The sequence below is a fragment of the Natator depressus genome, chromosome 5 (assembly GCF_965152275.1).
Source record: "Natator depressus isolate rNatDep1 chromosome 5, rNatDep2.hap1, whole genome shotgun sequence".
NCBI lineage: Eukaryota > Metazoa > Chordata > Testudines > Cheloniidae > Natator > Natator depressus.
In genome coordinates this window covers 61,245,999-61,269,902 of record NC_134238.1, presented here as the reverse complement: position 1 = coordinate 61,269,902, position 23,904 = coordinate 61,245,999, and the positions used below count along the sequence as shown (strand labels likewise).

Genomic DNA, 23,904 nt, shown 5'->3' with positions numbered 1-23,904 from the left:
CTAACGTCTAATAGTTTGCTTGGACCACTTTGGGAAAAAATAGCTTTCATTCAGGATGTGTTTTCAAAACATAATGATTCATGGAGTACAATAAATTTTATACAGCATCAATAAACAGTACATGCTCTATTTTGCATTTGATAACAATTGTTTACCTACCTATTTGGTCCCTATCTATCAAGGTATAATTTCAGCATCAAAAAGTATTTAAACAACTGCTTGTAAATGGTAAAGTGTTGGAATAACTTGATTTTTATATTTGTTTATTTGGATGAAGAAATAAACCGTCCTACTGGCCACTTAAAATGGACTAATAATTTGACCATTTTTTCAACACAATTTAATTTTTCATACCTTTCTTTCAATTATGTGAACTGTTATCTGCCCATAGATGAATCAAAGTAAAGCCAAATTAAAAATTACTAGACACCAAATCCACAGCGGATCCCAGATGATCCGCTGTGCTAGCGTGAAGTAATTTAACCATATAAACTACCTTAAGACTAACACAGCATGCTACTCAAGAAAAAAAATTTTTTTTGATGCTGACTACTTTCCCACTTCTATTTCCCTCCTGTTCTGTTTCAGTTGTGTTTCCTCCTCACCACTAGCTTGACCCCCGGGAGTGCTGATGATGCTCAAGCACCTTGTAGGATCAGGTCCCATACTCCATGCTGTTTCTCCTGTTGTTAGTAGCCACCACTGCAAAACCATCATTCCAGCAAACAATGCAGTCTTTCCAACTCCCCTTCAGGTGGGGTCTTTGTGCTGTAGCCCCAATTACTTATGTTGCAACTGTATATAAAAGTCTGTCATTACAGACTAAAAGGGTTAGGGCCTCCGTAGACCATACAATAGGTAGAGTCTGGATACATAAATTATCTCCACTCTTCATTATCTTTCCGACCTCCCCTTCATCTTATACTCAGAAGATATATCAGCCATAATTTCTGGAAATAAACGATGTATTGTGAGACAGCCTAGTGTAGAGCCTTCCAGCATTTATCTATTGCAACCTAGTGATTTGCCAGATGTTATGGAGTTATAGTCATCTTACCGTGTAAGCAGTGAGTTCTTTATATGGGCCTTTTTAAAGTAAACAATGCTCAAAAGTTTTATGGAATTCCAGTGCTTCCCTAGTGAGCTGTGAAGGAAGGAAGTTGTAGGAGCTATGAAATGTTGCCCTCTTTGGTCTGGTGCTTGAACTCTTTACAAATATAAGGAAACATATCTTTCAGCTTTGTCCCTCACACAGGGATAAAAATGTAGCAGACGATTTAATCCTGTGACTCGAGTGGATTGTGTCTGGTTCATTCAGAAGTAATGACAAAGAATTGTTAAGTAGATTAGAGAGAAAACAACACACACTCCACTGTTTTTTATTTACATTTCTTTATAGTGGAATATTCCTATTGGCAGACTTGTCTCCTATGCCTTGGCAAACCTATTTGACAGGACTTCAGAGAAAGTGTTAGCCTGGTTGGTTTTTTACCAGCCATTTGTAAAAAGCCAGGGCTCCTTTGCTTGCACACCATTAAAAAGAGGCTTAAGGAGGCTCCGTCTCGCCACATGAGCCACTTCATCCCAAGCGTTGCTGTTCTCACACGCATTAAATGTTGGGTTTGCAGGATCCAAAACAAATGGCCTGAGAGAAAAATAAGAATCAATATGATCAATACCAAGAGGTGAGATCTAGCAATTTACTAAGACCCAAACTGTAGCTCTGATGTTAGTGGGTAACCAACCAAAAGCTAGTCCAATAGCATTGGAAAGCAGCACTTTGTGATAAGATGAAAAAGGCTGATGTTTCAAAAATGTCAGAAAGTCAAGATAACTGAAGACATATATAGTGCTTGAAAGTAGACAGACATTACGTTTTGCTTTATATAGTCTATCACTACTGTAATATTGTCCTTAACACCTTGTACCACTTCTCTCTTACTCCTCCTTCTCTGAAGTAATAAATTAAGCCCCCCCAACAGATGTGCTGATTGTCTTTGCGACATAAGAAAGCAAAGAAAGGGGGGAACTTGATAATACACAGGACACAAGGCTAAAAGCTGGGAGGAGTTTGACCTTTTCACTCTTCAATCCCTTCTGCTTTTAGAATCGTATAGCATTATCTGTTTTCTCTGGTCATGTTACTTACTAATTTAAAGGGACAGACTCATGGGGAAATGTATGTAAACCCCTAGGTACTCTTATTCCATGATTATTTCTTTAAAGTTTTAAATATGTCAAACAGTAGAACTATTGATGCAGGATTATTCACCTGAACTTTATATTACAGTTTAAAACAATCTATTCTCCTTATATTAAAGAAGTAGTAAGATTGCACAGAATACAAAAAGACAGAAAATGCCAAGTTACATTTGAATGAGCATCCTTAATTCTGCCTCTTGTGTATGTACATGACAATACAGTCTCATTAATTACATGATCACATTGTAAAAATGATACAAGATATCACCATACAACTTTTCTACAGCATTAGACCCACGTGGCATCTTGTGTTCCAATCAAGCAGAGCCCATGCAAGTCATTTATATGAAAGATACTTAGTAACTGTACCTACGAGCAATACTACACATAACATATATAATAGAGAGTAATGGTGGAAAATTTGCTGCCATATTTATAGACTGCCTTTCTTTGCAGCATAGTTGACTGCTTAATGCTTAGAACTGCACCTCTGGAAGACTGTAATATTGGTTGAAAGGAACATTCATACGGATGCTAACAAAACTATTAAAATACATGCTTTCGAGAGAAGAGAACTCAACATATAAAAAAAAGTTTATCAAGTCAATTCAGAGAGATGGTATCATACGGAAGTACTGTTCGTGCAAGTTAAAACTACAGTAAGATGCTACACAACATATATCTAAGGCTGTAAAAAATGTACTCTATAACATGTATTAAATTGACATACATGCATTAAATACATGTATTAAATTAACATACATGCAAGCAGCACATAATTGTTATTTGTTGCCTGAGCACTTAGAAGCCCTAAGCAGGATGCCCTGGAGCTGTACAATCACAGAACAATGAAATCTTAAACTGTGTCATTTCCTGATTTACTTATTTAATCATGGAATCTCCATGTTCTCTTAATACATTTTTTGCATGGAATTTCCTAGGATTTTTTTAAAAAGTTATTATTTGTTTGTGTTATGGTAGCACCTAGGACCCCAGTCATGGACCAGGACCCTATTGTGCTAGGTACTTCACACACAGTAAGTAAAAGTAAATACAAAAAGCAGCTTCAGTGTGGCAGGACTGTGGATCTCTTCTAGCTTGCCAGAAATTGACAATAGCATTCGTAAATTCCATAATTTGGAACATGTTTTCTAGATAGCACAGTAATGCCCTGTCTTATACATAGGCCTGGCAGAATTCAATTCTGTTTATAATTTTGACATGTTTGAATGTTTATTTAAGCATTTCTACAGATTATCATTAATTTAAATTTCATAGTTTGATGAAATTATGGGGAGGAGTTCAGATAATTATTTAATGACAGTTTAACTGTTAAAACACAAATTGTCAACTTCAGATGTGAAACCATGCAAAGTAAATATTCTTAAATCAAACTCTAATAAGTTCTCAAGCAGCATGTTCTTTGTCTATCTGTAATTTTTTATCATTAGTGGAATTTGTCAGTTTATGTGCGTACAGCGAAATTGACATTTACTAACATTTACTGATAAAAACAGAATCATCTCAAGCCTATTTATATGTCTTTGGAGGTCTTCCAGAAGGGACCCTTCTCCTGACAATTGCAGCAGCGGAGGACCTCATGCCACATAGCCTGTGGGGCAGATGGAAGTATTTTTCTTCCCTCACATGCATCTGCCCATCAACTAGTTACAGAAGATTTTCCCTTTAATGTTTAGCCGCTTGTGCAGGTGATATGTACTGGGGTAAATTTCACTTTCTGTGTACAGTCTCTAGCTAGAATAGTAAAGGGAGTGCCCCTCTGTAAATAGGTTTTGATACAAACTATGGAGACATTGTGTGTCTCTTTAAAGCATGTTAGTAATCTCTTAATGGAAAGTTGCATTGCCTCCCATGAGTTAAGGGGACTCCTTTTCCCCATGAACTATTGAGGACAGAAGCAGAATTCAGCTGCTGCAGCTATGCCTGTCTGGTGGGTATATTTACATTAAGATGACAGGAGATATTTTGTCATATAGTTACCTGGTTTGCTTCTGGATCACCTTTTTGAAAATTGTAGAGTTTGGGCTGTAGTGTTTGTGCCAAACAATGCACATTTCTGGGTATCTAACCAGAAGCTTCAGGATAGCTCTCATTCCCTGAACCAGACTGAAAAAGACTGGCTTCCCTGCCAGCTGCCAGATGGAGATTGTGATGAGCTCTACAGCATAGGAAGAAGGAAGCCTGCGAAACCTAAATTCATAAAACACAGGCTTAGCACATCAAAGTCTACACAGGAAACTCTTACAAACAAAATGCAAGTAAAAACAAACACTAACAAGCAACAAAAGTTAGCTTTGCACTTTCATGTTGTTTGTTATCCATTGCAATCATTATGCTGTTGTCCCTAGTCAGGCCCCTCAATGGGGGCACTGAAAAGTTTATTTTATTCTGCATAATAAAGAAAATTGATCAGTAAAAAGGAGAGAGCAGCTTTGTGATTAAATTACAAATGTGTCCAGATCAGGTACAGAATGCATCAAAAATATGCCATACATTCTGCTGTGTAAGCTGAGCCATGGATGCCAGAAGTCACAAGCCAAATCACTAGCTCCATGGCCTAATAGCTAAAACAATATGGTAAAGAAAGAATTGGAACCATTTACGACCATCAGAAATGCCTCTGATTACATTAAAAAGAACAGGAGTACTTGTGGCACCTTAGAGACTAACAGTTTTATTTGAGCATAAGCTTTCGTGGGCTACAGCCCACTTCATCGGATGCATAGAATGGAACATAGAGTAAGAAGATATATACATATACACACACACACACACAAATATATACCTACACATACATATACACACACACACACACACACAGAGAAAACATGAAAAGGTGGAAGTAGCCATACCAACTGTAAGAGGCTAATTAATTAAGTTGAGCTATTATCAGCAAGAGAAAAAAAACTTTTGTAGTGATAATGAAGATGGCCCATTTATACAGTTGACAAGAAGGTGTGAGGATACTTAACATGGGGAAATAGATTCAATATGTGTAATGACCCAGCCACTCCCAGTCTCCATTCAAACCCAAGTTAATGGTATCTAGTTTGCATATTAATTCGAGCTCAGCAGTTTCTCGTTGGAGTCTGTTTTTGAAGCTTTTCTGTTGCAAAATTGCCACCTTTAAATCTGTTACTGAGTGGCCAGAGAGGTTGAAGCGTTCTCCTACTGTTTTTTGAATGTTTTGTCCATGTATTCTTTACATTGTAAAGAATTTATTCTGATTACATTGTAGCATTGGGTGAGGAGAAGAAAAGAGACAGACCATACACCACCAAAAGTCAGATGGCTTCAGTTTAAGGCCTCGATTCTGCTCCTATTGAAGTGGAGGGCAAAACTCCCATTTGACTTCACTGGTACAAAAATTAGACTCCGAGGGAACATCTACACTTCAATAAACCACCTGCAACTGTCCCAAGTCAGCTGACTCAGGCTCACAGGGCTCTGCCTATGAGGCTATACAGTTGTCGTGCAGACATTCAAGCTCAGGCTGGCTCCCAGACTCTGGGACCCCACACGGGGGGAGGGTACAAGAGCCCAGGCATCAGCCTGATCCCAAACATTGACACTAATCAGCCCCACAGCCTTAGCCCTGCTGAAGGTGTTTTATTGCAATGTAGACATACCCAAGAAGTCTTGGTATAATTTAAGGGTATATCTACCCTGCAATTTAAGTCCAGGGTTCAAATTCAGGCTCAAGCTTAACTCCACTTCTGCCTACATGCAAATCATCCCAACCCAGGGTTTGGACCCAGGATTCCAGGACCCCTGAGTCTGAGTCCACCCAGGACTCAAGGTTCAAGCCCTATTGCTTTTGCAGTGTAGACACAGCTCCATTGGACTCATACTCTGGAAGTCCACCAAAAGTATTCCACAATCCCATGGACTGATTTTCTTTGTCCTCTGAACAGTCAAGTTTTCCCTCACTGCATCAGAAACAAAGGGCTAGGGCAGCCACATTCTGGGAAGGTGTTAGGGAGTCTGGGATATGGGTGGTTGGACACAGTTTGGGACCCAGTTTTCAACAATTCCTAATCTGAGATTACAAATGAGTGTAGATACTCTAGCCCAAGGTAAAACATATCTAGGGTCTGTTAACTCGAGTTCTAATAACCCTGGGCTTATATTGCAGTGTGGACATATCTTGTGGGCTTAACCCAAAACCCTGTGAAATCAATGGACAGAGTCCCCACTGGCTTGTATGGGCTTCAGATGAAGTACTAAAAGAGCAAAGCACTGTATGCTTCCTGTTGAAAGGAATAATTTCCCAAAAGAATGGATGTTGGTCTTGGTGAATTCTGGCCTTTCATACAGGATTTTTTTTCACATTCATCACAAGAGAAAATATTAGATGGCACATCTGAATCAGAGTACACACAGCAATCAAGATATTATTCTGTATATATTGCTCTTAAACTGACCCATCTCAATAAAAGTGTGACATTTATTGCAGCAAACATATTAGGTAAAACGTATTCCCAACACTGGCTGAATATCTATGATAAATGAAAAGAGCTTCTAACTCTTGCAGACATGAGGGGAATTGCAATCAGCCCAAGAAGCAGGAGTGGTTTGGTACAATGAAGAATCAGTCACTAGCAAAACAATCTTTTCCTCTCAATGTCAAGGAGGGGTCATTCTTTCATTGGCCAGTCTTGAAACATAGGTCTTTGCTATTTCTATAATCTAGTAGCTCATCTACTCTATCCCTCAGCTAGTGCAGGGAGGTAAAGCAAACAGCACCAGTGTAATTCATGATTTTTTTCATACCACGGTCACTTCCTCAGCCACACAGCAAGATGCACAGAATCTTTCACTTACACATCAGCTTTACTCAGCATACAAAACTTACCCTCAGCACCACTTGAGACCAGATGCATCTCCAGTACTGCAGGAAGATGCTAAATGCCCTTCCCTCACCCGTGAGGACTATTACAGCGGGCAGAGAGGTAAAGCATATTTCGTTCCCTTGGAGAAGGAAGCTTTAGTTTCCACAGGGGACTTTCATCAGAGCCCTGCCAGAGGAGGCTAATAGGGAAATGCACCAATCACCCCAAGTCACACTACCACTGTGAGGAGCGCTGGCTATTTTTTATGCAAAAAGCAGGCTGGCTGTAGGGCCATTGGAGCCCTCCTCCCCCTTGGCAAAATGTTGGCTGCTGGTGCTGTTTTTCCAGTGCAAATCCTGACGTGAATCTGGCCCATCTGAAAACAGCTAAAGAGGAAAGAGCTGAAATCAGTGATGAGTCAGCAAATTTGGAGTTCAGCATTAGAGTGAACAATCATCCCAAGAAGTGAGGATGATTGTGTTCACGTCAGAAATGGAATGTGAAAAATCTGTCAGCCACAGTTTGTAATTGCAAAGGCAGAAGTGAACAAAAGAAAATGTAAATTGACCAACTTTTTAAAGTCCCGCAGTAGTTTTGCTTCAGATTTAGATAGCCAGACACCAAAACCCAGATCCAAACCACCCACACATTAGGACAGTTTGAATCCAGATCCAAACTTTGCATATCAAGCCCATTTCTAGATTCAGGTTCACTCTGAGCGTGAAAGGTGTTTTTGTTTTGGTTTGTTTTTTTTAAGTACAGGAGCTTCTTATTTTACCAATCAATCATATGTCTGTGAGGATCAATATTAATAGCAGTTATCTGCTAGTTACCTACTAAATTTGGATTAGTTGCTTAGAAAATAAATTTACGCTGAATTTGATAAAAAATATTTAGTCCTGTGCCCAAGTTTGTCTAGGTCACTGCACATCAGAGACTTTCTAGCTGTCAAACAAATATGTTTGGTGTAACCCTTCATGGTATACCTGCCTTGGGCATTTTGTTGGAAGAAATTATGGTTGCACAGATTTTTCAGTTCATCTGAAGGAGTCAGAAGCCGGGGGATATATAGTAAGAGGGGATCACATAGCTCAGAAGAGGAAGACAGAAGCAGTTAGTAGACCATGTTGCTGTTACTTTTTTAAAAAGTGATACATAGAGGCACATATGCCTACATCTAACTGCTCTGAAAGGGGGTAGAGCAAGAAAAACATATGGTATTCTAGAAATCACATGCTACAGATAGGGTTTCTATCCAGATAGTGTTTATTATATAGTGAGTCACAAAAGTAGTTTCTTAAATAGTTTAAATGGCCATTAGTGCTTGTCCTTCCTGAACAGATGAGACAGCAGTGATAATCTAAACAGAGAGGACAGAGAACCACATGAAGGTCACAGCGGGCAGAGTGCAGACACACTTTGTTCCTTTTATGGCTTCCACTGCAGTAGTATCTGGTGTGTCACAAACATTAATGAATTTATCCTCACAAGATCGCTGTGACTTAAGGAAGTATTATTATTATAGCCCTATTTCGTAGACAGGAACTGAAGCACAGAAAGATTAACTGACTTGCCCAAGGTCACACAGGAACACTAAAGCAGAACTGAAGATGGAACAGAGATCTCCTGAGTTCCGATCAAGTGTGTTATCTACAAAACCATTCTTCCTTCACTTTAGTCTCCAGAATGTATTAACACCTACAGACTAGGTTAATTGTTCAGAACAGTAATTCAGAATTCATAAATAAGCAGAAGTTACTTATTGTAAAAGGCTCTGCTTACTCAGCTGATTTGCTACACACCTTTTAAACAGTGTGTGCCAGATTTCTGCTCTATTTGGTTTGGAAAGGTTTGAAAAGTCCACCAAGTCATGCATTTGCAGAAGCTGTCTTGTCAGCCGTAAAGGTGGAGGGTCCTTTATGCCAATCAACAGTGAGTCACTTTAATTGGAAAAAGAGAATGCCATGCCAATATATTAATCGCACTAGCACAGCTGTGCACCTCTCCATCTTCTTGCTCGAGGGCACTGTCTAATTGGATCACATTCTAGTTCAGTTATAAAACAGCCAGTAAGATGTAGCGGAGAAGCATAATACGCACATTATGTAAAATCCATTATACAGTACTCACTGTTCAGTCTTCAAAAACATAAGGATGTTAAAAGGAGAAGAGGCTCAAGTGTTAGTTACATACTTATTTTGTGCTGTTGGTTTAGCAAATGAAGTCCTGAACCAGTGCTTAACCAAACGAATCAGGACCTTCACCGCCATGGTAGATGCCTTGATAAACTCAACCTGGTACTGCAGCAAGCACATTGAGTACAGCTGGATTTCATCAGTGTCATTACAGAGATAGATCTTGTGGTAAAAGCTCTGTTTTAAACCTGTTAACACCAAGAAAAGGCTAAGACTGCATTCCCTAATATTTTACTTTTTTGTTTTAAATAGTGAGGTTTCATAACAGCTATAAAATCCTGTTAAATATCGCACAAGCCCATAACATTAACAAGCCCACTTCATGTCCAGACTAAATTCATTCCAGGTTTGGTGGCACACAAAAACATGCAAGATCCAGTAATGTTATTAGGAGAATATTTTGTTTAACAAACAGATTTAATCTCCTATGCAAGAGATTATCCAAAAAACTGGTAGTGGGTTGTGGGTTTTTCCTCCCGCTCTCCCCATATAGATTGATATATATAGATATCGATATTTTCTGGTTGATAGCGGTTATACATTCTGCATATGCATACACACACGATTAAAATAATGCTCCCCTATTAGGAAAGTTCCTGATTTGGGCATCCTTACTTTAGTTTGTTCCACAATCTGTGTGGAAAAAGGCAAATTATAATAATGATTTTTAAAGTTAAAAATTGGGACCAATTTTTTAAAAATATACATTATTGAATGTACAAAAAAATTTGCACGATATGCATACAGTTATTCAGACTGCATGAACATCAACCATGTCAACAGTTAGTTGTGACTAATTATCTATTTGCATGTTTTTCATAGATTCAAAGATTCCCAGGTCAGAAGGGAACATTGTGATCTTCTAATCTGACTTCCTGTACAACGCAGGCCACAGAACTTCCCCAAAATAATTCCTAGTGCATCTCTCTTAGAAAAACATCCAATCTTGATTCAGAAATTGGCAGTGATAGAAATTCCACCACTACCTTTGGTAAATTGTTCCCATGCTTAATTACTCTGGTTGTTAAAATTTACCCCTTATTTCCAGTCTGAATTTGTCTAGCTTCAACTTCCAGCCATTGGACTGTGTTACACCTTTCTCTGCTAGACTGAAGAGCCCTTTACTAAATATTTGTTCCCCATGTAGATACTTACAGACTGTAATTAAGTCACCCCTTAACTGACCCTTTATTAAGCTAAATAAATTGAGCTCTGAGTCTGTCACTATAAGGCATGCTTTCCAATCCTTTAATCATTCTCTTGGCTCTTCTCTGAACTGTCTCCAATTTATCAACATCCTTCTTGAATTGTAGACACCAGAACTGGAAGCAGTATTCCAGCGGCCATCACACCAGTGCTAAATGTAGTGGTAAAATAACTTCTCTATTCCTATGCAAGACTCCCCTGTTTATGCATTCCAGGATAGTGTTAACTCTTTTGGCAACAGCATCAAACTGTTCAGCCAATTATTCGCCCCCCCCCCCCCAAATCTTTTTCAGAGTCACTGCTTCCAGGGATAGAGTCCCTCATTCTGTAAGTATGGCCTATATTCTTTGTTACCAGATGTATACATTTACATTTGGTCATATGAAAACATGTATTGTTTGTCTGCACACAGTTTACCAAACGATCCAGATCGCTCTGAATCAGTGACCTATATACGTACCTGATTTATGCGTGCAACTGCAGATATTGCATTCACAGGGTATGCGTACACTGCAGTTGGAGGTGTGATTGCAGCATGTGTAGGCAAACCCTCCTTAGCTTTGTTCAAATTAGCTCATTAAAAATAGCAGAGAAGCCATAGCACACAGGCAGCAGAAAAATGGGACCAGATCACAAGCCCACCCGGGATGCTGAATGGCAAGCTTGTGCTGTTGTAGATTCATTCCTGTTAGTAGTAAGCTAGCTCACAGCTCCCAACTGCAGTGTAGACATACCTGCAATGGCTATGTCATTTTTGAAAATCAAGCCCTTTATGCCAGATAAAGATCCAATGATTCTCGTACATCTAAAGTTGTTAAGAAGAGATATGAAGTATATCTAGAAATACATTATGGAATGGAATCTATTAACTCAGTACAGTAAGAATTGCACAAATTAGACATTGCATCTGAATACCTAGTTTATAGGTGTTTGATGGTTCCTGCATAGAGAGAGAGAGAGTGTGTTTGTGTATGTATGTATGGGAAGGTGCTTGGCGTTTAAAAGCATCACAATCATTAGCAAGTAGTGAGGCAAAAGTGCCGTTTCCCCCCAAATTCTCTCACAGTATAGTCTACGGAGACTACTATAACTGTCAACACTAAAACAGATCTATAGCCTGGATGTCACAAGGCAGAGCTGGAACATTATGCAATTTATAGAGCTATATGATGGGTATAAATGGTCATGAGTGATCATTCCCTGATAAAGAAAGTTTCTCCCCAAAGGAAAACATTCATCCCCTACCTGTTGATGGTGCAGGCCCCAGCATGTCATAGCAAGGCATGATATCAAATGAGTGACCATGGTGATTCTTATAGCACTTGAAATGAAACCGTAAGGATAACTGGGTCCTTTTCTCCATCATTATCCTAAAACAAGCATTAGTTAAAAAATATTACTGAACATTAATACTGGGGGAAGGAAGGGTTCAAAGGTTTAAATCCTTTCTACTGTGTAGTAAGGATGGAGGAAGGTGGCTGGAAAGTCTCCTCCCTCAGAAATAAAAATAAATATCAGTCTGTATGCTATTTGCAAAAGGCCACACGGAAGTCTCAGGGCCAAATTAACCACCAGTGTAAATGAATTAAACACCACTAAAGTCAGAAAACTCATGCTTGTTTACACCAGTGGCCAGTCTGGCCCTTCGTATTTCTTTTATAAAGCTAGTAATTTATAAATATCTCATAGCAATACATATACTGACATGTATAAGATGCAAAACCTCACGTTAATAGGAAACGAAGGTCAATTTCTCAAACTAGCTGGCAGTGTAAGTGGCTTTGTCATATTCTTCCTTTTTGCTGCTGGGTGGTAAAAATAAGAGGAAATGCCAAGACAGACATACTACACCACCTGTCCATTAAACTCCCTCTGGAACACTCCTATATCAGTCTCCACTTCCTGGACACCATGATCAACTTCAACAGTGGAACCCTACAGTCAGCTACATACAAAAAACCTAGAGATCACCACACGTACCTTCATAGGTCCAGTTTTGGGGAAGAACAGACAGTCTGTGACTATTAGAGAACAAACACCACCCCCCCCCCCCCCGGTGTCTATTTGAGAACAATGGAACCCAAGTTTCCTGAGTCTCACCACTCCTCTGCAGTCAGCAAATATCTGTGAAACCCACTGGCAAAGTATGTGTGTCTCAGCCCCCTCTCATACTACTCCGCACAGAGGCTATTAACCTATTACTGCCACCAGTTACTCTGTTTGTTAACGTGGCAGAGGTCTGTGTAGTTGAGCTAAATGTTCCAACCCTGCTGATGTCAATAAGATGCCACATTAAAAAGTTTTAAAGAAAAACTGAAGAAAAATACTAAGTAACTATACACAACAACTATGATAAAAGATCATCATTCAATTACAAAGTCAAGCAGTGCAAAGTTCAGAAATGTCAGAATTAAGGTTGCCTGTGCTCCCCTTGAGAGTATACAGTATGATACAATCTTTAATTACATTATCATATACTAATTTTCCACAAGATCTCTGCCTCAAACCATGCACAAAATGGACCTGTGCTGGGGATGGATCAGAGTTGTGTAGTGAAGGATCCCTGCCCATTTGTTACAGAAGCTGGATGGTGTGTAGTGAATGAGCCAGGGGACTACAGAAAGTGAGAAGAGGGTCCCGTGGGTAAAGCGAATTCTGCCCTGGAGAACGGCATTCTATCCCTGTCCCTGCCCCAGAGTCCTTATGTATTGCTAGGCAAGTCACTTAATCAGCTTGTCACAGGTGATCACAAATTGTCTATTCCTCCTTTTCTGAGTGCTTGACTTGAGGCCCCGACGTTTGATTTGCAGAGTACTGAGCACTCCCAGATATAGCTGAAGTCAGTGGGAACTGTGGTTTGAACATATAAAGTAATTATATATATATATATAAAAATAAATAAAAGCAGAGCTGTCCAGGAATTGGATTCTTCATTTTAGGGAAGTTTTGTGATTTCAAGATGTTTGCCATTACAGAATGGAACATCAATTAAAATAAATAAAGAAAACAAACATTGACATTTCCTATGAATCAAAATTCCAAATAAAGTGAAATAAAAAAATTGAATTTCAGGTCATCCAAAACATTTTGTTTTGATAAAGCTGAAATGCTTCTGTCCAGTTACAACTTTTTTCAAGTGGGACCAACAGGCAGAAATTTTTCTGTGAGTCTAATGAAACCTAAGCCAAGTCTACGGTACAAACTTCTGTGCACATAGCTACGCCAGTCAGGGGTGCGAAGAGGTGTGATCCCTGACCGTCATAGCTGTGCCGGCAAAAGCTGTTGCTCAGATAGCTTACTTCATTTGGGGAAGGCCGGAATATGCTGTTGGCAAAAGTGCAGTATTGCCACTATAAGCTGCATCCACACTAGGAACATTTTGCAAGTGCAGTATACTGGTATAGCAAAGCACTCCCAGTGTAGACTTATTCACAGCTAGAAAGGACAACTGAAGGGCGATGAAAATGAATGATACTGAACAAACACTGCCACTCACAGTAAGAGATACACACACACACAAAATACATATTTCACCACACCTAGCGATGCAAACTGGAGATATTTTTAAGAGCCTACAAAATGTGTCTTAATATCCTCTCTAGTTTTTAAAATTAATTTCCACTTAAAAGGCATAGGCCATGGGTTTATTTATATAAATGCATTATGAGTGTGTACAAATTAACGCTCATGCAGTATGGAACTATCATTGGGCGTATGCAGTCTGGCCAAGCCAGCCACAGCTTTCTTATCAACGATGCTCAAGGCTCGAAGACCTCCAGGAAGTTGAGCCATTTTGCCGTCCTCAATAGTGTGGGTCATGCTTTGTGGCTGCCCACATTGACATCGTGGACGGTCTCTAAAACGTGGAGTATGAAAGATACCAGATTACAGACCCCAGGGACGCCAGACATCCCTTCGTTCACTGAACAGGTACAACACGGGCAGTAGCGGTCCAAGCTTCCACACTTTGCTCAGCAGTGTGCCTCAGCTCAGAACTCGAGGGGCTGCCTCTTTTGGCAAAATGGCCTGTTTCCATGGCAATTCAAGCCTTGGCCTCTCATTCAAGACTGCCAATAACTCTCTATTGTCATGGTCATTCTTGGGATGTGAGCACCTCTCCACTGGAATCTGGACAGGACACAAAACATATTTCACATAGGTTGCCACATAGCCATGTTAACAACTTCATGTCCCTTCTGTTTGGGACGGATTCAAACCACTGACCCAGAGCTAAACACCTCTATATTTTATTGCTCATCCCGTCACCCAGTCCTCCCTAACTCATAGACCTCAGTTCTCCCCTCTAACTTGTCCCACCACAATCTCAGTGCCTCCTCCCTAGAGGGAGTATTTAGATGCAGTTTCTGGAGTGACACTAGGTTGGATTAAGATTAAATATAAAAACAGGTCGATCTAAAACAGGATCCCAAATGTGTTTTATGAGGCTTCTTATGGGAAACAAAACCCATGTGCATTTTGGGTTGGATGGGATCTCCACTAGAGAAAAAATATTTAGGGGACACTCTTTGGCTTTCATACTAAACCAATTAATCACTGGCAATATCGCCGCATCTCTTTCCACAACCTCAAAATCCCACAGCCTGGGAGTATACAATACACCCTGTTCCTGCGCAGCAGACACAAGAGTCCCCTGAAACCCAGGTTTGCTGTCTCCATGTATCCCCTCCCCCCCCCACACACACACACACCATGGATCACCATGTGTCATGGTTAGCCAAAGCAGTGAGATACCTAGTATTTGTTTGCACTGTGGATAGAGCATGTTTAGTCTCTAGACAAGCTCACTGAAGTGAGGGAGGAGCACAGTACTTCACATTATAGATGAATGGTCTGTATGGAGTCCCATTCAATTGCTTTCATTCATGCTATAGAAACTAGAGGATGAAGGTGCAAAGTGGGAGAAAATGGTGAATCATTAAGGCTTGACAAGACGGTGTGATCTACCTTATAAATCTCTAATGGCAATTTTATCAATGTCTGTATTGGTACACACACCATTTTGTGTCTAGTTTTCTAGTTTGAGTTTATCCATTTTATTTTCTGATTTTGCTGTGCTCTGTGAAGTCGGCAGTCTGGGGGGGGGATCACATCTTGAGATGCCTGTGTAACATCTGGAGCAAGTAAAAGCCCTAATACTAACTAAACATAGAAAATACACACAACCATCATGATCCAAACCTGCTGGCCCATGAAGATTTCTTCAGTCTTTTTCCAAGATCATTTATAACTTCTGGCAGTTTCTTTTTGCAGTCTTCTAGATTTTCAAAGGCTTCACTAAATAGCACTATATCAACATCAGACCAACCTTGTGTATCAGTTCCTTTTATATATGAGCCTCCCTGTTATGTAAGATAGGCCAGAAAGATGATTAGCACTTGATTTTTTTCCGTAAACAGGACATTTTTGCAATGTTGGTAAAGCAGGCCTTCTGTAATGTCTTAGACTGTCTTGTCTACCTACTTGCAAGTAATTTATAGTTTACATGATACTAAGGTGAGACACAAGGTGGGCCTGACCTCTGGGTCTTTCAAATGGACTTTGGATCAGGCCCTATATTAGTAACAGAATTCACAGAATCATTGGTGGTATATACTATAGGAATGGAATTGGGTTCAACACCCAAATCACAAGGGCAAATCAAGTTTTCTTCACTGGGTGTTGAATATGGTTTAACCCAGTTTATGCCAGTATTCAAATTGTAGTCAACCATGTTGAGGGGGTTTGGGGGGAGGCAGAGGAGAAAGGCAGTGAGAGCCTTTTTGAAATTTGGTGTCAAAAGAGTTTATTTTCTAATGCAGAAGTACTTATTAGTAACTGACAGATTCTAACCTAATAAAAATCGCATCCCAATGTTGGGTGCCAAACGCATTCTCTTTATTTTGTTAAGTACATTTTAAACTAGAGCATATCTATCAATACACATCTAGAGTTCTGCTTGATACAATCACTGTAGTAAGAGCATAGGGCCCAACTAGGCAACCCCTACTCATGCTAATGAGTACATCCTCATGTATTTGGTACTGAGAGCATTCTTACAATAATGCAATGGCCACACTACAGGTAGGGGTGTTTATAATCAGTTAGAAATCTCAGGCCAGTTCTTAGCAGACAGTTGTCTGCAACAGAAATGCACCACTAATTTCTTAGTAAACAGGCTTCATATGGAATGGGTATGGAAGTAGAATTGCCGTCTCACCCCTAAAAATGGTTCCTTCAGAATAAAGTTGATGTACAATGACAGGGTGTTACGGGAAAGTTGATACTGTACTACATCAGTCCTGTGAGAATATTCAGTCTCTAGGGATGTCACTTTAGGACCTCTGGAGAACTAAATGAGCCAGTAATTTCCCTTAAAAAATTGTGTAAATCCAGATTTACACAATTAGTATAATTGGTCTAAAAGAGCAATTACAGGTAGAGGAAAGATTATTACCATAGGCTCAACTCATATTTAGATGCAAGAAACTAAATGCTAGTCTTTTAAAAGGATTAAATCCTCAGAAAATATGGTGGATCCAAATAATGCTAAGGGTCAGACTTGAATCTAAACCCAAAGGAAATTCACTGTTTATGTGATCACTCCTTCTGGACTCTTGGGACACAAGAGGAGTTTGTGGTACAGATACATACGGACTGCAACGCCTTGCCAAATGAAGGAAATGCTATTTTGTTGAACCGCAATAAAAAGAGGAAATCATGTTTACCTTGATGAGCCGAGCTACGGGTAATGGAAAGCATTCCTTGAGCAAATTAATAACTGCCTCTATTTCTGTTGCACAGGCAATGCTTGCAGGGCCTGGAATGGGTCGAAGCATTTCTTCTACAAATCTCTTTAGTTCTGTTGGATTTTTATAATCCAAGATATTACCAGGTGACAATCCAGTGGCCATTTGAGCTGCAGAGAAAGTAAATTAAAGTCTGATCACTAATTTGCTTGAAAAGGACTTAAGCTCTCATTTCGTGGTCATTTCAAACTGAGTAAAATTCATCTCCAGAACAGATATGATTGTAATATAATAATAATAATGTTATAAATTCCTTGCTTTCTTTTAAATCAGCTGTGGCAGATAGCTATTACTCAATGCCCAAGGACCCACAAGTGATGTGGTGTAAAGTAAAAAATCATTAGTATAATACCTCAAAACCTGACATTTTTCCACTACACTGTCTCTAAATCTGCCTCTTCCTTTTTATCTTCACTGCTAAAACCCGAGCACACCCCTTTTCTCTCTCTCTCTCTCATATCTTAACTATTACAAATTCCTCATTCCCAGATTATCTGCTTCCCCTTCTCAAGTTTACCCCAAATACCACAGTTAAAATCATCTTCCACACCCACTACATCCAGCTGTGGGTTTATATGATCTCCTTCCGGCCTATTCCCTAGCAGATTACAGACAGTGGCCTCCCAGTACCAGGAGACTAGGAACACATTGGGAGAGGCAAAGAGTTTTATTGGCCCTCTTGGAGAGGCACCTGCTGAAAACAGCTATGGAGATTCTTGCACAAATTCTCCAAGTGCAGTGAGGGCATGCGGGAGAAGTTCTTATTGGAAGGACACAGGTCCTAGCAAGGGCAAGAAAAATGGGAAGGTTGGCCAACCACCAGGAGGCCCTAAAACAGGATTCTCTAAGGACAAAGGGTCCCGTACTCATGTTAATTTGCTTTCCCTACTGGTGTTATTGCAGGGTTGCACGATCAGAAGGTAGGTGGAATTCTGTGGTGGGGATTTTAAAAAGGGGCTTTAGAATGCCTCATCATGGGTAAAGGATTCTGTCAGCTAATTTGACGTTACCTACTCTTCCAGAATTTGTAAGGGAAAAGAAAGCTGGTGAAGTGAGATCTGTTCTAGTGACAGGACTTCTGACGGGGCCCTTTAACAATTTGAAGATTTCGTAACTGGCGGTGGTGCCAAGAAAGTCTGGACTGATTCATCATTTGGCCTGTACATGGAAGGGTTTGAATAACAATCTCGTTGACTTGCAGAATTGCTCAGTAAAGTAACCATCTTTTAATCACATGCCCCCTGCCTGTGGTATGAAGGCAGCTTTTTATTTATTGCTGGTTCACTCTAATGCTTTTGATTTGATGGGGCTTTCAGCATTCTGATAAGGGCATGCCCAGGTGATTGTCATTTTCCTTTGAACTATTTAGTATCTTGTTAGAATGGAAAGACATGGATGTGACCTATTGTGCACACGACCTGGACAATGTTTTGTTTCTCAGCCTTAGCAGATTCAGGCATTGGAAAGCCTTGCTTTAAACAATTTGTTCCACCACAGAGTGTCTCGGGATTCCACTGGCATAGGAGAAAACAGAGGAACCAAATAATATATTACACACCTGGGCACAGTAATCAGTAGAGACTAGAGTGTCTCACTTCCCAGCCGTGAAGGTTGATCAACGAAGGGAACAGATTAGGGGAAGGCTAATAGTTCGGTTAAAGTCACCCTAAACTATTTACAAAGATTAGCTAGATTGTTAGGTCTTGTGTGCAGAGCGGTTGTGCCTTCCTGAGCCTTATGGTGCTGGTTACAAAATGACATAGCCCAGACATGGAAAGGAGTTTCCTTGGCTGTTGTGGTAAACAGGCTCGCGAAAATGTAGACTGAGAAATGAGAAAGGCTTTGAGCACTGGTGTATCATGTGCTTGCCCAGGACTGTTCCACCCACAAAGGGCATTTGTTGGACATCAGTTATGGCATTTTTATCCTGGGCATTCGATTATGACAGGAGAGGTATTTGTGAGTGGTTGGCTTGGTGGGATGCCAAGCAAGCAGCTGCTAGTGGCATCTGATGGTAGCGTAGTTTTTACAGGTAGGAAAAGTCAGGCCAGTTCTGGCTGAGAGCGTTTGGAGCGAGAAATAGTCCTCTCCAAGACTAAATTGTTGTAACAAGGGGACAGCCATAAAGATAGTCATATCTACTGGAGGAGACTGCTGAGAGTTCAGCCTAGGGGCTGCTCCAATCTTCTTTATGGGACTCGAGGTTTTGGTTTTATGGTCATGTCTATCACCCACATCTTAGTGGGCCAGATGGTTTTCAGATGGCTTGAGGCAATGATTTTATAACCTTTGGGTCAGCAAACACTGATTGGATCAAACAGCAGCTTGTTTCTGTGGCAGCTGGCCCGTTACTGTAAGAATTACACATTCCACTTTTATGTTTGGTTACTGTGTGGTTGTTATTTATTTAATAGAACTCCAGCTTGTATGCCAAAAAATGCGTTTGGCTGTAGGGTGCCTTTCCTAAAGGCCTCTAATTAAAAAAAAAACAAAAAAAAACCACACTTTCCACGTGTGTGAAGAATGTCTACAAACTGATCAAGCACTAAGAATTCCAAGGGAGCTTCATTGCCAGAGAAGTACAAAATGTGGATGAGGACAATAGCACAAGCTATTTCTTATCCATATCCCTCTCCAACATTTAAAATAACAAGCCTGATGGCTAAGGGAGGGTTGGGTAAGACAAGGTCGTGACAGTGAACACAAACTAATGATGATGTCTATTTTCAATACGCTTTTTGTTCTGTAGCTTCTGATGTAGATTCATTTACTAGCGGAACATTGTGCCATATCTATTTATTTATACCAAAAATGTTAATGCCCAGCCCTGTAGACAGTCTCAAAGCAAGGAGGTATTATATTTCATAACTGCAAAATGAGGAGATTCATTGTAACCACCACCACAAGTCCTCACCAGACACACTAGTTGTAACTAGTTGGTTACCAGTAACTAGAGTTACCAGTGTGAGTGTCCCATCCTGCATGGTGCTACATACCCTCAACTCCTATCAACTACAGTGGGCATTGAGAACAATCAGCACCCCACACGACTCGGTGCTCTTTCAGGAAGAGTTTTGCTGGATAAGAGTCAAATGGTCAAGGAAAATTAACCATCTTGGGAGTGATCTCACCAGTGAAAGCATTTGACACTGATGGTATTTAGCCCTTGATGCTCCCTCCCTAATGGCCAGTGCACTCTAGCAGAACTTCCCGTCTGTTCCGAGCAGCAGCGGTACCTCTTTTGCTGGCTGTGAAGCGATGATCTTGTTTCTCATGGTGTTCCCTGCTGTGGATTGTTCCAAACTGCCTTGGGCACATCCTACAGGAGGTAGACATTTCCATGGCCACAAATTTTGCTTCCCTCTTTGGGGGCATGTCCCAGAAACACCCTTGTTTTTCAGCAGTCATCCTTTCATGGTTGGCCTGTTAAAGGGAAGATGGGGCACATCATACATAGGAGTAAGTTGGATATGGAAAAAAGAGGCTGGCTAATACAGTGAATTGGAAGTACCTCCAGGAGCTCATTTCAAGACAAACTTCAACATTTTTAAAAGCACACTATATAGGGAAAGACGGTGGGCCATATTCATAAAGCATATATAATAAAAAAATAGCAACAGCTCCAATAATTCCATTTTTAGACATCCACCTTGAAGCTTGCCATGATTTAAAATAAAATGTATATAGGAATTATTTGAGACACTATACTTAGAATAGGAAAGAACAGTGGTAACTATGTGGTATCTGCAGAGGATATGGACTTTTCATTGGTGATTTTTGTAAATATAGCAGCAGTGAAATAAAGTCACCTCCATGGTGGCAAGCAGTAGTCAACTGGACCACAGCACAGTGCCACATTTCCTTCCACTTATAGGAACCTGGCAGTCCAAATAAGAAAAGTATTCATGAGATTAAGAGAAAACCACCTAAAGGAATTATTTTCTAAGAAATGTCTTCTGATAAAATCCGTACTTTAGTGTTTGCAGTGGGAGCTTCCATAAGCACCAGAGCTCGTACTCTTCCATGCTATGTCTGAGCTGGACAGGACTTCAGTCAATCCACGGAGGTACCTTTGATTTTCTTTATAGTTTTATATAAAACTAATCAAGGTTTCCTTGGCAGGGGTGGCACTGTAACAAACTAAATGGCTGTTGCTTTTACATTGGGTGTGAAACACCTACAGACAGACCATACTTGAAACGCACTGAGCACAGAAATTAGAGATAATAAAATCTATTGGGCTATTTTATCTATCCACATGCTAGGGCAGGATTTCCACCCATACTGCAGTCAGACGATCAGATATATATATTTACTATGTATATATAAGCCATTTTTCAATGACAAGATGTCCTTTCTGTTCCAGTGTAAATGTCTTTATTGAAAGAAAGGTAAATACATACTGAACATACAAAAGGAAGAGCAGAGACTGGGAACCAATAAAATCTATATTGTGAGAAAGAGACAGAATCAGAGCTCTCAAACAGCCTTACCGCTTCATGGTCCTGAAGTGTTTCTCTCAAAACTTCCCTACCACATTTTTCACAGTGAACTTTTCCAAGATGTTTTGCTCGGAAATGATACCTCAAGGCAGTGCGACTGACAAAATCATTCCCACATTGCTCACAGTTGTAGGATTTTAGAGACCCCACCCTTTACAAAAAGAAATAAAAGTAAGACTTTACTCCGGGGGGGCACAGAATTATTTTATACATCTGAAAAACAGTATAAACCTCTGAACAGAGCTGTGGTTAGGATAGTGATTCAAAGTATATTGCACCGATATTTGCAGTATTTACCAAAATGGTTTCAAAACTTGTTTAGTCATTCAAACTTTAGTCTAATAAAATGCTGATAAAGTTAGTGATATATTAATAGCAGCTTCTATTGTACAGAGGGAAAAAAAAAAAAGAGGAGAACACTTCTGAATTACCTACCTAAACATTTTCTGAAGAATAAGCTGTACAGAAGCCCTGATTTCTTTCCATTAATTTTCTTTTTCATGCATACCCATTCAAAAAGGAGTTTATCACACTGAAAGAACTTTCCTGGTACAGGCCCCTGTCAAAGAAGATTCCTTTTACTTTTGCAAAAACAGATACTTGCACTTCATGGCAAGTGTGTTTATTTCTTCGTTTCCCAGTTACCTCCACGTGAAGGCTGAAAGCATTTCTGCACTACTCCCCAGCTGCAGAGCATTGTGGGACTTGTAGTTTGCATATCACCAGAATGAGACCATCTTATTAATGATTCCGTGTGTGACGAGAGTTTTTCAAAAGCATGAAGAGACCTGCATGATTTGAAAATAAAAGTACTCATGCTTTCTATGCAGGTTAACATGATTCTGGAAACACTTAAACCTGAACCAGAAACTGACAAGCTGTGGTCTCAGCTTCTGTTCTTAGACTCTCAGCCTATGCTGACAGTGGAGCATTATAAGTCTTGCACTGTTCAAGGTTCATTTATTATGTCAGATGTTAAATTAAGATCTCTTTTGCCTGGTCTCTGGAACATAGATTCTTTGGCATTTTGTGGAAAGTATACCAGATAACACTGGTGTTCTCACCAACATTTCTTCTGTACATAAAACCAGTTTGAATGTCCAATAATATCCAGCAACAGAGAGTTGCACAGGTTATATATTGTGTAACAAGTATTGGTAGTTTTGACAGGATGACTTGTGTCAAAGTCCTACTACTTGCTGTGTATTTCACAGGGAGAGTCAGACAGACATTAGTGTGTTATCTCCCATACAATGGTATTTTACTATACATAATGAGTCTTCTTTTAACATATTGTCATTGCTGTTTTTGTCACATATTCATACTTTTAAAAAAGCAGACTTTAAAAACCCACATGGGGTCAGAGTATATCCCCAGAGTGAACTTGAGAGAAAAGACCAAGAACTATACACACTATTTTAAGAAATTAAGAGCCCTTCTCTTACTTGCTGGTTTGGGACAAGTGCTGTTTTGACATTATATTTATATGTGAGGGAGGGCAGTATTCTACCTACCCACATCGGTGAGAGTAAACAAAATAATTATTCAGTCAGTAAGTACTAGTTACTTGTCAGTAAATTTTTTTCTGTTGACATCCCTGTCACCAAAGCACAAGTTTATATTATAGCGTTGTGTGATGCCTTCATTAACATGAGTAACACCCAATATGGGGAAAGTCCATCTCTGCTAGCTACTATAGGTCAGTCCTGGGTCATAGGCTGTGCACATCCACGGCCTACAAAAATCAGATCAAGATAATAAGGGGAAAAAAGCAGAAAGGAAACAAAAAAGCTCTCTGAGCTACATGAAGTGTCAGATAACCAGAAACAGCTGCTATTTGGCTGGCTGTGGCTGCTGGCATGGCTTGCTTGCCAACCCAAGAAGCCTCCGGTAGCTTGGTTTTCACTCCAGAAAAGGAAGAATGGGATCTCTGTGTTGTGGGTTTGCTGGGTGCTTTTATGTTGAGCACCGCACACTGAGCATAGCCCACTCTGATGAGCATGACGCAGTATAAATCTGTGTTCTCTCTCTTCCCCCATTCATGGTGGCTCATTTTAACAAATATTCTCCTTCACTAGCTTCCAACTGCTCATGACCAGTGACCAGTCAAACAGAAGGTCTCCTGGTTCCCAATACAGTT

The 23,904-nt window shown here is 40.0% G+C and overlaps 2 protein-coding genes across 2 annotated transcripts; both read right to left on the bottom strand.

The window, feature by feature from the left end:
- Nucleotides 1-1,436: 1,436 nt before the first annotated feature.
- LOC141988177 (2'-5'-oligoadenylate synthase 1-like) lies at nucleotides 1,437-15,689 on the bottom strand. The gene is made up of 5 exons (XM_074954009.1): nucleotides 15,656-15,689; nucleotides 11,702-11,826; nucleotides 9,249-9,438; nucleotides 4,204-4,413; nucleotides 1,437-1,645 (listed from the first exon to the last, which is right to left on the bottom strand). Exons 2-5 carry the CDS (start codon nucleotides 11,820-11,822, stop codon nucleotides 1,489-1,491), a joined length of 678 nt encoding a protein of 225 aa, XP_074810110.1. The 5' UTR covers nucleotides 11,823-11,826; nucleotides 15,656-15,689; the 3' UTR covers nucleotides 1,437-1,488.
- Nucleotides 15,595-22,340, bottom strand: LOC141988176 (uncharacterized). The gene is made up of 5 exons (XM_074954008.1): nucleotides 22,200-22,340; nucleotides 21,756-21,915; nucleotides 20,499-20,685; nucleotides 17,182-17,372; nucleotides 15,595-15,816 (listed from the first exon to the last, which is right to left on the bottom strand). Exons 1-5 carry the CDS (start codon nucleotides 22,205-22,207, stop codon nucleotides 15,643-15,645), a joined length of 720 nt encoding a protein of 239 aa, XP_074810109.1. The 5' UTR covers nucleotides 22,208-22,340; the 3' UTR covers nucleotides 15,595-15,642.
- Nucleotides 22,341-23,904: the final 1,564 nt, after the last annotated feature.

What these genes read in the sequence shown, in the direction of transcription:
- LOC141988177 (XM_074954009.1), bottom strand. Translation starts at nt 11,822, where the DNA reads ATGATGGAGAAAAGGACCCAGTTATCCTTACGGTTTCATTTCAAGTGC. An exon ending in GGGGCCTGCACCATCAACAG is followed by an intron (nt 9,439 to 11,701) that starts GTAGGGGATGAA and finishes TGGTGTTAACAG; the next exon opens with GTTTAAAACAGAGCTTTTAC. An exon ending in GTGATCCAGAAGCAAACCAG is followed by an intron (nt 1,646 to 4,203) that starts GTAACTATATGA and finishes TTTTTCTCTCAG; the next exon opens with GCCATTTGTTTTGGATCCTG.
- LOC141988176 (XM_074954008.1), bottom strand. An exon ending in CTTCACAGCCAGCAAAAGAG is followed by an intron (nt 17,373 to 20,498) that starts GTACCGCTGCTG and finishes CTTTCTCTGCAG; the next exon opens with CTCAAATGGCCACTGGATTG. An exon ending in CCGTAGCTCGGCTCATCAAG is followed by an intron (nt 15,817 to 17,181) that starts GTAAACATGATT and finishes CTTACATAACAG; the next exon opens with GGAGGCTCATATATAAAAGG.